The sequence below is a fragment of the Natator depressus genome, chromosome 4 (assembly GCF_965152275.1).
Source record: "Natator depressus isolate rNatDep1 chromosome 4, rNatDep2.hap1, whole genome shotgun sequence".
Taxonomy (NCBI): Eukaryota; Metazoa; Chordata; order Testudines; family Cheloniidae; genus Natator; species Natator depressus.
The window spans coordinates 91,826,549-91,844,086 of NC_134237.1; the positions used below are offsets into that span (position 1 = coordinate 91,826,549).

The 17,538-nt window shown below is 40.9% G+C and overlaps 1 protein-coding gene across 6 annotated transcripts in view; it reads left to right on the forward strand.

Moving 5' to 3' along the window:
* The window catches only part of CORIN (corin, serine peptidase), a 311,181-nt gene that overhangs the window by 49,666 nt on the left and 243,977 nt on the right, over positions 1–17,538 (forward strand). For 4 of the 6 annotated variants that reach the window (XM_074951457.1, XM_074951456.1, XM_074951454.1 and 1 more), the window contains exon 3: positions 8,372–8,824. The exons of the other annotated variants lie outside the window; for them this stretch is intronic. In XM_074951457.1, coding sequence (XP_074807558.1) covers positions 8,372–8,824 — 453 coding nt within the window. The remainder of the gene's footprint in view (positions 1–8,371; positions 8,825–17,538) is intronic. 6 annotated transcript variants of the gene reach the window in all.

Sequence of the window (17,538 nt, forward strand, 5' to 3'; positions counted from 1 at the left end):
GAGCAGTTGATAGAAATACAATAAGTTAAATTAGATTTCATTTGGATTATTTGAAAAAAAAACAATAACTGACGCCATGGTTTGAATAGCTCCTTAGAAGAGGTTAAATATAAAGCAAGAAGACCATCTTGAACATAAGCTTGCATTTATAATCTATGGGCCATGTTCTACAATCATTACTCACATTGAGTGGTACCTTGCTTCTTGAGTAATCAAGCAAATATTACTGGCTTTAAATATAAACCTTTTCCTACAAAGACTAGAAAACATCGGTCACTACTGTTTTTGGCTTGAGAAGTTAATTATCCTTCACCTTTGAATAATTTTTAAAACAACATTGAGTCACTTCTGAATTAAATAAAAAAAAAATTTCGATGGGGCACAGCTGCTTAGCAATAGCAAACTCTAGTAGGGAAAACAAAACTATTTGATATTCATTGGAACATAATTGAAAGTCAGTCAGTTATTAAAAAAGACCAAGAAATAGGATCTGGTGGATCTTGTGTAGATACAGCATTTCACTTCTTATATACTTACTTCTGTGTGGTCCTCTACCATAAACAAAGGGAATCTTGAGTAGGAGGAGAGAGGTTATTTTACCTCTGTGATTGGCCCTATTGCGACTGCTGCTGGAATATGGTGTCCAGTTCTGGTGTTCACAGTTCATGAAGGATGTTGATAAATTGGAGGGGGTTCAGAGAAGAGCCACAAGAATGATTAAAGGATTAGAAAACATGCCTTACAGTGATAGAAGCAAGGAGCTCAATCTATTTAGCTTAACAAAGAGAAGGTAGAGGGGTGACTTGATTACAGACAATAAGTATGTACATGGGGAACAAATATTTAATAATGGGTTCTTCAATCTAGCAGAAAAAGGTATACCATAAGCCTGTGGTTAGAAGTTGAAGCTAGACAAATACAGGCTGGAAATAAGGTATACATTTTTAACAGTGAGAATAATTAACTATTGGAACAATTTACTAAGCGTCGTGGTGGATTCTCAGTCACTGAGCATTTTTGGTTAGCGTGCACAATATGAAACCCCTATATTTTTTGAGGAAGCTAACCGTACTGGTACAAAATGAAATGCCTTTTGGCTGCACGGATATAGTGGAATGGCTTGCTATAACTGAATTAAGGCCACAGAAAATTTGCTTTTTTTTTTTTTTTTGAAGGAAACCATCTTGAGCTGTGAATAATGAGATGTTAGAGAGCGTAACATTTTATGTTCACCATGCCCTAAGGGCTACTGATATTCCTCCTAGTCTCAGTGTTATCAGGCCTCAAGTTTCCAAAATATAACACAACCTCAGAATCCACAGTAGCTCCTGGCATAGAGGCTTAAAACTTGACCTTCTGGAAGCAAGACAAAACATCAGCAATGCCATTGTCAATACTCAGTCTGATTTGCTATAAACAGGTGTTCAGAGTTAGGAACTTTAACACAAAAGTGTGAACAAGCCACTTGATCCTGGGAGATAGTGTGCAGAGGGATGTGGCATTGGACCAGAAAACTACCTGCTTATTCTTGAATCTGACTCTCCATATGCAAATAGGACAGGGAAGCATTTCAAGAAGATAGTATCCAGAACCAGCCTCCATGTGTCCTAATCTGCAAGCCTCCACTCCATGTACTAATTCCCTTTAAAGAACTCCCCATCACTGAATTCCCTGGAAGCTTGGAACAATACATGTAGCTCTGAGCCCAGTTCCCAATCAAATTGCCAGAACATGACACCATTGTATCTAATGCAGAATGGTTTCTCCATCTTCAAGTGACTTCTGCCACCCAAAAAATAAATGTGGCAAACTGGAGTGCATGCACACATGGTGTGATGGCTGAGACATGGATTCAGCAAAAGTGTTGCTGGGGAGCCAATCAAGCAACACTCAGTGGTCAGTGCAAAGGGATTGATTAACATTGTTACAGACTTTCGGACTGATTTCTGAGATGCAGTGGTGGCTTTAGGTCAATGTTATATTCATTTAGGTTTATAAGAGCCCCAATAGGTACCTATGCTATGCTGTCTTGGGCAATGCAGGCAGAAAGACAAGACACCAGAAATGTGGTTTAGCAAGGCCACAGCTTTATTAAACAATACACCTGAGAACTACTGGGCAATAACTCATTCAGTGCAGGTCATCCCTCCTATTGCAATCTGAATGGCTGCCATCATCCTCCCCACCCCAATAAATTGGTCCCAGCACCATTTCATGCTCCCTATCACTCTCCCCTTGTATAAGAGATAAGAGGGTAGAGAAGATGGGGTTGTCTCCTCATTGTATCAGACATTAGGAGCTCTGCCCCACCTTCTTTAGAGGATACCTTCTCCTAATCCACTTCCAATTCCAGTTGATCAGGGAAACAGACCCCTTACTGAACAATCTGAACTGGGCACCTGCCAAGTTGTGCCAGTTGTGACAAAATGAGTTTTACAAGTGAACCTACCCCACCGAGTCCCTGCACTGCTGAGAGGAAGGTAAAAAACCCACCCCGCCCAGGCCAGTTTGGCAGTGAGGGCAAAGTTCCTTCCTAGCCCCATAAAGGTGATTAGCATAATACCCACAGCAAGGCTGCCACACTGGATCCTACTCTAATTTCAAGAGAGGAAGGAGGGGGAAGCTTTTCCTCCTAGCACAGAATGGCACCCTTGAGCAGGAAGAAGGGCTTATAAGAGCTCCCCACTGAGTATGTGGGAGTGAATAGGCTTATGTTGCACTCTGTCCTACCAACCAAACTCCTCCTCTCTTCAAACCCATGAGGAAGGGAGGGGATGCAGCAATCCTTAAAGGGGCAAAGGCTTTTTCTTTCCCAGACAAAGCCCCCCACCTCTGAGGCTGCAGAGGGGCACTCTGGGCTCTATTTACATACAGTAAAATATACAACTATTTAGGGCTTTACAGGCTTACAACAAACACCTTGAATTCACCCTAGAAGCCTGTTTGCAGAGAGTGCAGGTCTTGGACAATTGTAATGTGCTCCTGATAAGAAACTCCTGAGTAGTAAACCAGCCACTGCATTCCGCGATTGCTTAGTTTATGAGTGATCTCAGTGTATATCCCAAATTAAGCACTAAGCATATTACTGTTACCTACTCATTTCAAAGGGCCCAGTGCTGGGTCAGTTCCTGGTTGAGATAAGGACTAGAATGAGCTGTGATATCCAGTGGTTTGCCTATCTTGGCAGGATTGACCAACACCTACTCTCCCACCACAAATTGTCAAAACATCAAAGTCCGGTATTCAAATTGCCTTCCACCTCCAACCCTATACGTTTCAGTATCTGCAATAGGACTAGCCTCGGGCTGAGCCTGCTGAGGAGGTACCAGTAGATATTTGCTAACTAATTACAGAAATATTTTTAACCAATCATAAACCAATATTTTGTTCTCTCTCTAACTGTTTGATCTGTTACATACTCTTCATTAAGCTCTTTGCTTTGTTTGATCACATTTTTAGACTAGCCTGACCTTTCCTGCTGTAGGAATGGCCTAGAAGTCACCCTCACTACACACAGCCAAAATTGCCATTTAATCCTCTTTGTTTGGCTTCTAGCTTAGAGTATGTGAATCTTTTTTTAGATCTCATCACTGTCTGTTGCACATCTTTAAATAAAATATTAATTTTCCACTAGCAAATAACAACTGGAAAATGATCAGTAAAATTTGGCATGGTATTGTTGGCATGGTATTGCTCTGAACTGAATGAGCTTAGCGCATATCTCTCATTTTTATACTGAACATTCTGATTGCCAGTGTGCTGTATGCTTCCATCATCTGGTCATCTCCAAATGTAGTTTGAAACACAAATCCAAAACAGATACGTTTATTAACTTTGATATTTGGCCGCAGTTATGATTTACTATATATATCTATATATGCAGACACATGTCTGCAGAGTATTTTGATACAACACACATATGTAAATGAATGAAATCCATAGTGTATCTTTTTTATATAATGCATGTTGTAGTGTATTGTTTAAGACGTTGCAGAGACCCAGCTCTAAGTACCTTGGAGATATATAAAATATTGTTTTAAAGCCTCATGGTGGAGCTCCTCAAGGAATCTCTAATCAGTGGGAGTTAGGTGCCTAAATACTTTTGAGGATCTGGGATTGTGCTCTTTTCTTATGAGCCTTGAAATTAACTGGTTCCGCTAGACTTTCTGGAACGTTGTTCCCAGATAAAAAAACATTTCTGTTAAAATTAGGTTAAAGTTTAAGGGTATGTAGCTCTAATTTAGGGATTAAAATCCTTACAAGAACACTGGAGTTATACAAAACCGAAAACAACTGCTAGAAACCTATGAAATTCAAATTTAAGGTCAAATTTAGCATATGCCCAAAGGTTTGAAAGTATGGTAATATCCCAAAAGCCATAGCTCTGCCTCCACAATGACACCAGCCTCTTAGCTTCCCTTCTTTGCCACCTTTCTACCCTCTTTGAAAGATTTATTTTATTCTAAGGACTTTTAAAGGGCTGAGAGAGTGGGGTGGAGAGAGTTGTATTAATTTAGATGTAATATATAGGCTAAAGGTATTAACATAACTTTGTTGCTGTCTAAAATTAAATTGTATTAAATAAGGTCTCTGAGGTTTGGTATATGGAGACGTTAGCCTGCCTAGTACTATTTAGCAAATACACTATTAAAAACCCTTTTAACTTCTTCTTAAAGATAAAGAAAAGAGGGAAATACAGTTAAAATATTTGAAATTTAAAGCATTAAATTAGGCTTTTATTTTAACAATATTTTTTTCCTTTTAGTTGGAGAGAATTTTAGAGGGGAAAAAACCCTGTGTTTGACTGTCTTTTTTAGATGGTATTGAAGATGGTAATAACTCTTTTTGGGTAAAAGAGACGAAATTAGTTGAGATGAGCTGGAGCTGTTAAAGTCTGATCCCATGTCATCTCAGGTTGTGTTTGGGATTCAACTGGAGGCAGCAGAGGTGACAGTGTCAATTGAGTGCCACTTTGTGGCCTGGTCTGGTCAGGACATCTCAGGATTAGGCTGACAAAGGCCCAGAGTCCCAGGAGACAGTGGTGGTGGCAGTCATAAGGCTGACACTTGTCTTAGTAGCCTCCATACTGTTTTCTCCCCCCAAAGTTAGGGTGACCATATGTTCTGTTTTGGCTTGGACAGTCCCTTTCTTAAGCCTTGTCCTAGCCGTCTTGCCTTTTTTGGCAAAAATGGGCATTTGTCCCATTTTCTCTTGCCAACTTGATCAGGGGTGTGTGCCCTCTAGGTTATTGTGATATTTATGACCATTTATATACTTTTTACAGTTGACTCAGAGTTAGGGTCAACTTATGCCTACAGTAGTTTTAAGCCATCTTTGTGCTCTCTGCAGATTGTGGGTTGTTTCTTCTTCCCATCTTAACCTGGCTAAAGCAAGCCACACTTTTGCTTTAGATGTTGATTAAGAAGAGTGGTGGTGTATTTATGTTTAGTCCCTCAAGGAAAAGTCATTCTTTGCATTTACTTTTCTGTTTATATAATAATGCATACCAGAAAGTGTTTAAGCTCATGATAGGGGTAGAATCCTGTCAAGTTCCAGTAGCCTTAAACATAGCTTTTACATGCTCGCTTTTCTCTATTGAGGTAGAAACATTTTGAACTTGGGAAGTTCAAAGCAAGAAAGAGTGGTGGTCTGTGTTCAGAAAGGCAGTGCAGTCCTAGCAATTGTAGCATACCTGAACAATAAAAGCAACTGTATACAATTAAGATTTCAGCTTAACATTTGCTATTGGGTGTTCTCACATTCCAGCATTTGGTGAAAAGTCAACAGGGTTGGCTATTAATAATACTGATCTCTACTTGTGGGGTGTTTAAGAACAGCTGATGAAATGGTTTATGTGCTGAGGAACTCCCTTTTAATTATTTGTAATGGAATATATCTATCTGTCTAGCTGTTACAAGTAAATTTATGTCATTATACTCCCTTAAATGATTAACTAGAAGCAAAAATAATTCCTATTTACCATATAGTTCATATACTACAGTACAGAATAGTGCTTTTTATCCACTGTGTAAATAGCCCTTAAATATAACTCCTGATCAAATAACAAAGCTATTAGATAAATGTGCCCATACCCATTTTTAAATGTAATAATTTTCAGCAAGTTACTTATTCCTATATGTAATTCATATGTCTTCATCATGTTCTACAACAAATTAAATACCTTTATAAACAGCTATGGTTAAGCACAGACTATTTTATCATTTGGGTTGAATTTTCTGAAGCATATAGAACCATGTCATCTTCTGAGTTATCACAACGTTAAGCTAGGAAGCAGCTATATATCTATTTTGATTTATGATCTAGTAATAATTTGTACGTGTCAAAAAACATACAGATAAACCCAATATATGTTTGTTTTACTCTAAACCAATAAAATACAGTACATCAATTGTCTAGAAATCTAGATATAAATATATTTTAAAGAAATCTTCTTAAGCACCGGAGTAGGAAGCTAAATAATTCTTGAATCTATTTTTTAGCATTTAACTTTAAATTGCATCATGCTATACATAGAAAACAATGTCTACTTTCCATTTTAAATGTTACTATGTTTAAAATATCTTATTTGAAGCTGGAAAGTATCCTTCTAAAGATACAGCTGGCAATTTGTAGACTAGTAGTGATGCAATGGAAGGAAAATTATTTCTAGTCTTGTTAATAAAATGATGCCCTAGAACAACTATACATCACATCTGCTCCCATTCTAATCCACAGTTTAAAAAAAAAAGAAAAAGTAAAAGCCCAGTGACTTCATTCTGGATAAGGCCAAAATGCTTTTAGTTTGTGTTTTGTGAGGACTACTTATTTGTGTTGGGTGATGAATTAATATGTTTATTGTGGCTTTTATTTGGCTGCGGCTTTATTTTACTTGGTGGCCCTTTTGAAAATTCTGGTTTTAGTTCTATTCTATCTGACCTATGAAACTTTTAAAAAGTAAAAATACATTTCTGACGGGTTCCCCCTGGGGTGCCACCTGGAACTGGGGTACCACCCACCAGCCTGGGCTCCCTCTCACACCGTACTGCTGTGACAAGCTGCAAAGCCCTCCAGCCTGCACTTTCGCCAGCATACATACAGGTAGGGACACACCCAGCTGCAGTTACATGCATGCTCTCTGACAAGCCCCTGCATAGGAAGGCTACAGCTAAGGCAACTCCCAACTTCTTAGGCACACATCTCCTCTGGAGTGTAAACCCAAAATTATGCTGTCTTGTGCTGCACAGGGAACTGTACAGCATAAGCTCATAAAAAAACTGTACAGCGTAAGCTCTGTCCCTCAAGGTGGAGAGGAATATGCAACAACCTTTGCCCCTGAGTTATGATTCCCACACACTTCACTCCAACGCACTGGTTTAGATAAAGCAAAAACAAGTTTATTAACTACAAAAGATTTTAAGTGATTATAGGTGATAGCAAACAGATCAAAGCAGATTACTTGGCAAATAAACAAAAAATGCAAACTAAGCTTGATATACTAAATAGATTGGATATGAATAGCAGAGTCTCACCCTAAGAGATGATACAAGCAGACTGCAGATTCTTAAGGGGCAAGCTGCACTTGCTTAACAGTTTGGAATCCCCAGGTGTTTCATTCACAGGCTAAAAATCCCTTTACCCTGGGTCCAGCACTTCCCCCAGTTCAGTCTTTGTTCCTCAGGTGTTTCCAGGAGTCGTCTTGTATGAGGAGTGAAGAACATAGACCAGATGATGTCACTCCTTGCCTTATATAGCTTTTGCAAAGCTTTGTTTCCAGACCAGTCTGTGGAAAAATACTGACATCCCAAGACGGAGTCCAGAGACATGTGGTCTCATCACATGTCCTTGTAGGGTCATAGCAGCCGTTACTCGGAGGCTGCCTGTAGCGTTCTCAGGAAGGCACCCAAGATGGGAAATAAGCTTCTCCTAAGGCCTATTTTTTTTCCCTAATGGCCCATTGCCCTGAATGGGCCCTTCCCCGCCCACTATCTAGACTGAAAACATCTTGTCTAGTGGGCGTTATCCAGGTGTAACTACATTTGAAAATACAGATACATAGTCAATATTCATAACTTCAGATACAAAAGTGATACATGCATACAAATAGGATAATCATATTCAGCAAATCATAACTTTTCCAATGACCCCTCACATGACTGATCTTGCATAAAATACATTATAATTATGTCACAATCATATTATCATAATATCACTGTGAAGCATATGGGGTGCAGTGTCACAACATTATTTTAACAATTAGTGTGTTAGAAGTAGTATTAGCCTTCAAAAACTATTGGGTCAAATTTCTGTCCTTCCTAATAATCCTGGCGAGTGTGTTGATTGTAAGTGTTGAACATTTTTTTTTCTCTTCCAGGTATATTAGAAAAAACATGCTTTTATTCAAATGGGAGTGAACTTCTAGCTGCTGGTGGCAACATTCGAACATCTGACATTCCTTTTCCAAATATTGTTGAAAATGGTTCGGATGTGGTTCCCACTGTGGATCTCAAAATGCTGCCATCATCCTGGACCCAAAGTCCTTTATCTCATGTTGATCAAATGCACAAAAACTTAAGTATGTTCAGGCAGGGCTTACAGGAAGATTCCTTGGCTCCTATTACACCAGCCCCACCACTTAACCCCACGACTACAGATGTTGGTATTTTGACCAGAGCCCCTGAAGACAATACATGGTCATTTTCCAGTACAGAGGAGAAAACTCTTTGGTCCACAGATACATCCAACAAGATCACAGACAGGATATCCTCTCTACCTACGTTAAGTTCTATCCATCCAGCTGCTGTACAAGAAATGAATCTGAAAAAAAGTAAGATGATATTTTATTTGACTCTATAACTAATTATGACTCCAAAAGTACAAAAAATATATAGTTGGTATTGTGATTGGAATACTTTCCAAACCTATGAATTCTCAGGAATAGAAGTCAGTTCTAGATAGTTTTCAACATGCAGGTTCTGTATCTTAAGGAATCAATTTATCAGAATACATAGTCAGCCCTGATGAGGAAGAGACATGAACCTCCTTTATGGTTAAGTAACTCTTACTTAGACTGCTGTTTGGTTGGTTACATATTGCATATTGTGACAGCTATGCATGTTTATCTTGTCTGAAAGTGAGTTATTGCAGATTTTAACCCCGTGTTTTAGACTGAGTTCTTTCATATTTCAGTGATTTTAAAAGTCAGTTTAGGCCCCAATTCAATAAGATGGATTAAAAACATGTTTAACTTTAAGTGCATGAGTAGTTGCATTGAAGTCAATAGGCCTACTCACATGCTTAAAATTAGGCACAGTGCAGAATGGGGGCCCTAATGTTAAGGTTACATTTTTTCATATCTTATTGGACAAATACCTGCTCAATTTGAAGCTAATAGAATATGTATTCGTAAAGAACCTATCACATTTGTGGGGACTCTAAAGAAATAAACAACAACAAAAAATAATATTGAAGATAATGGTGGTCAGGTTTTACCATTATGACAGCAGCTACTGGTGCAATACCGCAACATTATGGTAATTTTATTAGCAGAGTTTGGCGGGTTAGGAGAGGGACTCCAAGGTATCATTTCTGCATAGTTTTCTAAAACACAGTGGTACAGTATTAAACTGACATTAGAATGCTTCCGTTTACTTTGATACCACTGTCTTGCTATTGATCACCTGATACCACAAAGGTATCTTCACAGAACTGGAATAAATCAGCTATCATATTTCATCAGAGATGAAATGGTAACCAGAATGATGTGAGAATGGCAGTCTATTAGTAATGCCATGGTATTTTTGAGAACTTCTGTAGTGGGAATAGAGAGACAGTGTCTCATGGTTGTAACTGCTTCAGAAAGATTTATACTACTGGTTATTTTGAGGAGAATGATGTGTACCGTACTCTGGTGCCAGACATTGTGGCTCGTTAAGCAGTAACATCCGACACTGATTTATCCGAAATTTTTAATCATTGTTGTATTATTCAAGCTGAGCTGATGTGATTTTAGAATGTCACATCAGAAAACCTTTAGTGTAAAATTTTCATGTGAGATCCAATTTATATCTTCAGCACTGAGGGCTCCTTTATCTGCTTTTCTCTTCTTCAGCACAACAGAGGATAAACCCTTGCTAAATCCAAAGAGACATTTTCAAATCCTATTTCCCTTTTCCTCCTACAATGACATAAAAACAGGGAAAGCTTCTGAAAAAGATGGTTGTAGTAACCTCTCCCATGGAAAGGGGTGGATGGCTGGGAGCTCTAATTTTTCTTCTTGAGTACGTTTTAGGAATATATTACACACTGTTGTCACAGTTCAGAGCAAATGCACCTATATTTCCCCCCTCATGGTCCACCAAGGGCACCCACTCTAGGCTCCTGGCTCCTCTGCTCTCATAGAATCATAGGACTGGAAGGGACCTCAAGAGATCATCTAGTCCAGTCCTCTGCACTCATGATAGGACTAAGTATTATCTAGACCACCTGGACCTGTCACCTCTCTTGGGTGGAGATCAGCATCTTTCTCCCTCCTGACCGGGTTTTTGGCAGCCTGCACAGTTCCCTGCCTACACTGTGATGTCTCCATCAAGCCAGAGTAAATGGGACAGAGTCTACACTTTGCTTTCTTTCCCAGGGCTATGAACAGCTGTAACTGTCAGCAGTTACAAGTGAGCACGTAGCTCTTTATAATCAAACACATTTATTCTTGAGGTGAAAGCATTGTAGAGAAAACTTATTAAAACAATAAAAGAACCTACGGGTCACCCCAACTTCAGTCTCTGGCTCTGGTTGGTGTCAGTCCTTCAAAATGCACAACTGGGGTTTTCCCCATGGTCATAAGTTCATAAATGTCTCAGATTCAGGACCAGAGCACCCATTTGCTTTATAGTGCTTGGGCCTTTGATCTTGGTCTCATATTACAGGTGATCAGCAGACAAAGACCCTCTCCTCAAGGCATAGCTTCAAAAGGCACAATTCTTGCATAAAGAGTTTGGGAATTTGCATTAACCTCTCCTTAGGTATTTCCCAGCAAATCCGCTTCACACATATTGTCCCTCAAATCCATTCTATTCATGGCAAACAGACTAGCAAATTGTTCACTATAGTCTTTTGATCATCCAGGCTTTACATCACATCTACCCCCCTAGAGAGGTTACATCAATCCTAGGTCACAATAGTACATAACCTTTGCACTTAGAACAATGGACCCCAAAGATACTTAAACTTAATTCAAGAAGGTTTCTCAAGGATATTGTAGGAAATTGTCATATCTGTCACAACTGTCACTCACAAATCATTCTTGTTCCTATTTGCTTAACTTTTCCCAGGGCTAACTTGCTGTAGAGAGGAGATGATGCAGATTCTTTTCTGTCGTATGGATAGTGGTTGTGTCATGAATCTGTGGTAGACCTCCTCCTTTAGGAACTAAGTGGGGAGCACATATGTGTGAGTCCAATTACTCCTACCCCAGTAGGTGCTATAGAGATGTGTCTTTCTAGTGCAAGGGTGGGCAAACTGCGGGCCACATTTGGCCCATCTGCTATTTTAAACCAGCCCTCGAGCTCTTGCCGGGGAGCGGGGTTGGGGGCTTGCCCTGCTCCACATGTGCCGTGGCTCCCGGAAGCAGTAGCATGTCCTTCCTTCGGCTCCTACATGTGAGGGCAGCCAGGTGGCTCTGCACGCTGCCTCTTTGCCCCAAGCACCATCCCCACAGCTCCCATTGGCTGGGAACCACGGCCAGCGGGAGCTGAAGGGGCGGTGACTGCGGATGGGGCACCATGCAAAGCTGCCTGGCCGTGCCTCCGTGTAGGAGTCGGAGAGGGGAACATGACGCTGCTTCTGGGAGCTGCAGGGACAGCGCCTACAGATGGGGCAGCGCGCAGAGCTGCCTGGTTGTGCCTCCGCGTAGGAGCTGGAAAGGGGACATGCCGCTGCTTTTGGGAGCTGCTTGAGGTAAGCACCACCCAGAGCCTGCACCCCGTCCCCCTTCCATGCCCCAACCCCCTGCTCCAGCCCTGATCCCTCTCCTGCCCTCCGAACCCCTCAGTCCGAGCCTGGAGCACCCTCCTGCACTCCAAACCCCTCATCCCCAGCCCCACCCCAGCGCCCGCACCTCCAGCCAGAGCCCTCACCCCCTCCCGCACCCCAACCCCAAATTTGTGAGCATTCATGGCCCGCCATACAATTTCCAAACTCAGATGTGGCCTTGGACCAAAAAGTTTGCCTGCCCCTGTTCTAGTGGGCTGGCTCTCAACCCTCTTTCCAAGACCTCTTGGCTGTTTCTTCCCCTCTCAGGCTCCAAGGTGAAACAACAAAACAGCCCACAGTCAGCTAACAGGGTTAAATAAAGGTATGAAGGAAAAGCAAGGGGGAAAAAATCTGTAGGCAGCTGTCATCAGGATATGGGCCTCTCTTATTGCAGAGGGCCCTGGGAGTATCACAGTTCACTTCAGAGTTCAGCACCAGTATCAGTCTTTTTTCTCTTTGTTAGTTCTGTGAGGGCAGAGGCTCTACTGGCTGTCAGCCCGTTCTTCAGGGCTGGAGAAGCTCAACAGCCTGTTCCCTCCCCAGGGTTGCCCCCATCAGAGTGGAGTTCCCTCATTTTAACTCCTTCTACAATACTGGCATGATTTGAAGGTGCAGAGGGGCAGGGCCACTTCAGCCCAAAGCAACTCCTTAGCCCCTTCTGTGCTAGTGTGGGGTTTCTGTAACCCGTGACAGGTTGTTTCACAGGTAATCTGAAGGACACAGAGCTTCTGTAACACACTGTCTGAGATCCTGATTACTTACTGGATGTAGTATGTTCTCCAATTGCTAGTCTTCTCTTCCCACAATTGAAAACACACATGTGCATGCCCACACTTGCATCCTATGGGTCATTTTACTGATTTACTTTATTTTGCTACTATGTCTCTGCGCTGATCAAAAGCATAGAAATATACTGGGCCATTACAGATTTGGAATGAGATATTTCTTACAAATGCCATTATTGCCAGTTTAGCAACAAAACAAACAAACCAAAAACAAACTTCAAACATAGCAGCTTCTAATTTAACAGAGCAAAATCATAGTTGCTCTACACTCTTCCTTGTCCTTGAACATTACCTTTTAAAGATGTATTACAGGAGCTGATTATTTCTTTTCTGGTCATGATGTCTTCATGATTAATTTTCATTGATTGGATAGATACAGTATATATCATATTGCACAAGACAGTGTGTAAATGTATTGAAATGCCTGGGCTCAGCAATATCTTTGTGGCCTAATCCTCAAATTTGGGATACCTGAATTAACTGGAAATATGGAGTCTGGCTAATCTATATAATAAGATTCCAGGATTTGTCACTCTGTGTATCACTCTGTGTATCACTCTGTCTGTTGAATCAGTATGAAGTGATGGAAACAGCTACAGGTATGGTCGAGAGCTCTTTTTAGTCAGAATATCACCAAGTTCAATCATCACAGGGGTTTGTGATTTGTTACCATCCAATATTTAAAGTTTCAGCCATTTTGACTTTACAAATTATATTCATGTGTCAGGAAGGCATGTATCCTAGATCACTGTGATATCAAAGGTAACCAATCATCAACCTTACTGTACGGCTAATTTGCATTTCATTGGTTATATGAGGGAGACAGATGATGGATTACGTGGCCCAACTGCTACACCTGTGTGGTGACATGGACTGTCAGTTACTAGTGTAAAGTAAAGCATTTTAAATTTTTGTGGTAAGTCATGAGATGAACCTGTATATAGATGGATAAGGGTGTTTCTTTCAAAGTGTGGGATTTTTTTCCCCCTCCGGGCATTAATGGCTTGTTTACCCTAACCAAAAGAAGGCTGAGAGGAGATATGATTGCTCTCTCTAAATATATCAGAGGGATAAATACCACGGAGGGAGAAGAATTATTTAAGCTCAGTACCAATGTCGACGCAAGAACAAATGGATATAAACTGGCCATCAGGAAGTTTAGACTTGAAATTAGACGAAGGTTTCTAACCATCAGAGGAGTGAAGTTCTGTAACCACCTTGCAAGGGAAGCAGTGGGGGCAAAAGACATATCTGGCTTCAAAACTAAGCTTGATAAATTTATGGAAGGGATAATATATGATGGGATAGACTAATTTCGGCAATTTATTGATCTTGGACTATTAGCGGTAGATATGCCCAATGGCCTGTGATGGGAAGTTAGATGGGGTCGGATCTGAGTTACTACAGAGAATTTTTTCCTGGGTGTCTGGCTGGTAAGTCTTGCCCACATGCTCAGGGTTTAGCTGATCACCATATTTGGGGTCGGGAAGGAATTTTCCTCCAGGGCAGATAGGAAGAGGCCCTGGGGTTTTTTTGCCTTCCTCTTTAGCGTGGGTCATGGGTCATTTGCTGGAGGATTCTCTGCACCTTGAAGTCTTTAAACCACAATTTGAGGACTTCAATAGCTCAGACATAGGTTAGGGGTTTGTTACAGGAGTGGGTGGGTGAGATTCTATGGCTTGCGTTGTGCAGGAGGTCAGACTAGACGATCATAATGGTCCCTTCTGACCTTAAAGTCTATGATTCTATGATTAATGCAGGAGCAGGACTAAAATTGGTTTGGGCAGTCTGAAATGTGTATTCCTATACTTTCAGATCTTTGAGTTTCTGTAATGTATAGGAATAGAATAGTACCCCTTTAAATAGTTTGTGAGCCCCCTCGTGGTGTTCACAGTGTTCTTATGTTTTAGAAGCTGAAATAAACCGGGCAGAGCAGCAATATGAATTTAGGTAGGCCTGGCATGTTTGTGTATATTTAGTAAACATGGTTATTTGGGACACAACTGTGATAGTATGGTTTCTTCATGCTTTTGTTGTGTAAAGAGAAAATAACATACACTTTTTTTAAACCTTAAATCTGAATTTCCTGAGTTTCAAATGGTGGGCTTTCTGTTGATGATTGCAACATTTTTGTAAGGGTTCCCCCCACCCCGACCTTGTAAAATACTGATATGTTACCTCTCAACCTTAATTCTAGCTTAATGGTGGGGGCGAGGGGAGGGAACAGCGGGACAGTTGGTTTGGGAATTACCTTAGTTTCACATTTAAAATAAATGTTTGCCATATATTGGCAGGCAGGAGAGTTTGGCTGCAAGATATGAGAGTGCTAAAGGAGTTGGCGGATGTGATTGCAGAGCCATTGGCCATTATCTTTGAAAACTCATGGCGATCAGGGGAAGTCCCGGACAACTGGAAAAAGCCTAATGTAGTGCCCATCTTTAAAAAAGGGAAGGAGGATGATTCTGGGAACTACAGGCTAGTCAGCCTCACCTGAGTCCCTGGAAAAATCATGGAGCAGGTCCTCAAGGAATCAATTCCGAAGCACTTAGAGGAAAGGAAAGTGATCAGGAACAGTCAGCATGGATTCACCAAGGGCAAGTCATGCCTGACTAATCTAATTGCCTTCTATGACGAGATAACTGGCTCTGTGGATGAGGGGAAAGCAGTGGACGTGTTGTTCCTTGACTTTAGCAAAGCTTTTGACACGGTCTCCCACAGTATTCTTGCCAGCAAGTTAAAGAAGTATGGGCTGGATGAATGGACTATAAGGTGGATAGAAAGTTGGCTAGATTGTCAGGCTCAACGGGTAGTGATCAATGGCTCTATGTCTAGTTGGCATCCAGTATCAAGTGGAGTGCCCCAAGGGTCGGTCCTCGGGCCGGTTTTGTTTAGTCTGCGGAAGACAAGAATGAGGGGGGATTTGATAGCTGCTTTCAACTACCTGAAAGGGGGTTCCACAGAGGATGGATCTAGACTGTTCTCAGTGGTAGCTGATGACAGAACAAGGAGTAATGGTCTCCAGTTGCAGTGGGGGAGGTTTGACCGTGTCAAAACTTTGCTAAAGTCAAGGAACAACACGTCCACTGCTTTCCCCTCATCCACAGAGCCAGTTATCAAGAAGAAAGCTTTCACTTTTCCACAGCTGCCTATGAATCATGGAATCATAGAATATCAGAGTTGGAAGGGACCTCAGGAGGTTATCTAGTCCAACCCCCTGCTCAAAGCAGGACCAATCCCCCATAGTTGCCCCAGGTCCCTAAATGGCCCCCTCAAGGATTGAACTCACAACCCTGGGTTTAGCAGGCCAGTGCTCAAACCACTGAGCTATCCCTCCCCCCTAAATACTGAGGATTTGTCTAAAAGGCAGTTATTTATGAAAATTTGGAATTTCAACAGTAAGGTTTTAATAAGGCTCCAAGTTTCAGCGCCATATAGTAAGACCAGCTTTACAATGGTGTTAAATATTTAAAGTTTAGTTTGGAGGGCAAGCTTGTTTTTACTCCAGTTCAGCTTTAGAATTACAAAGGTATGTCTGACTTTCACTTTTCTGGCTTTGTCTTTGTCTATTCCATCTGTTGTACTTACAGTGCTGCCAAGCTATGGGAAATATTGGACCTCTTCTTTGTAAGTCTCAGAAAGTTTTATTGGTGTTTCTTGTGTTGATTCTCATGGTTTTAGTTTTCTCAATGTTGATTTTCAACCCTACTAATTGTGCATAAGCCTAGAGATAATTTTAGCTTCCATGTCTCTCTGGGTATGGGATAGTAAGTTGATGTCATCTGCAAAGTCAAGGTCCTCTTACTTTTGCGTGAAAGTCCATTGTATGCCCCTTGGTTCTGTGGTCTTTCTCATTACCAAATCGACTCTCAGTAAAAAGATATGGGTGACAAAAGACATCTTTGCCTGATGCCCACAGTAACCTTGAATGGTTTAGTCAGTTTGCTGTTATGTGTAATATGGCATGTCATATTTTCATAAAAGCTCTTGATGTTCAAAAATTTCCATTGTGGCAAAACAACTTCCATAAAACTGTTCCATCCACTGTGTCAAAGGCTTTCTGGAAATCTATACAATTCAAATAAAGTAGTGATCGCAATTCAATCCACAGTTCTATGATGATACATAAGATTATCATTTGATCTATATGTGATTCCTCCTTCTGAACCCTTGAATCGACCACTCTCTTTATTTTGTATAGAATAATACATGTAAATACCTTACTTGGAATAGACAGCATATGAATGCCCCTCCAGCTTTTACACTGACTGAGTTCTCCTTTCTTTGGTAGTTTCACAGTATGACACATTTCGATTTGTTTGGTATTTTTACTTCTTCCCATATCTTTTGTAAGAGGCCTATAAAAATGACTAGAAGACCACAGTAGACTACCTTAAGAACCACTGTCAGAGTGTTGTCCAGACCTGGTGCCTTTTCCATTTTTAACTGATTGATGGCCATTTTTACATCTACTCTGGTGACTGGCCCTCATCTGACATACAGATTGTCTCTGTCCTCTATATCAGGAGATTGGCCACAGCCTCACCTTTTAGTAGTTGACTAAAATACTGCCTCCATATATTTAATGGTTCTGATGTCCTTGCTGTAAACTTTGTAACCTCAGTGTTCTCTTAACATTGCTTTTTTTCTATGGAACTTTACTCCTTAGGTTGATTCATATCACTGGCCTATGTCTGTAGTAAACATTCCCTAGTTGTCGCCATAGCAA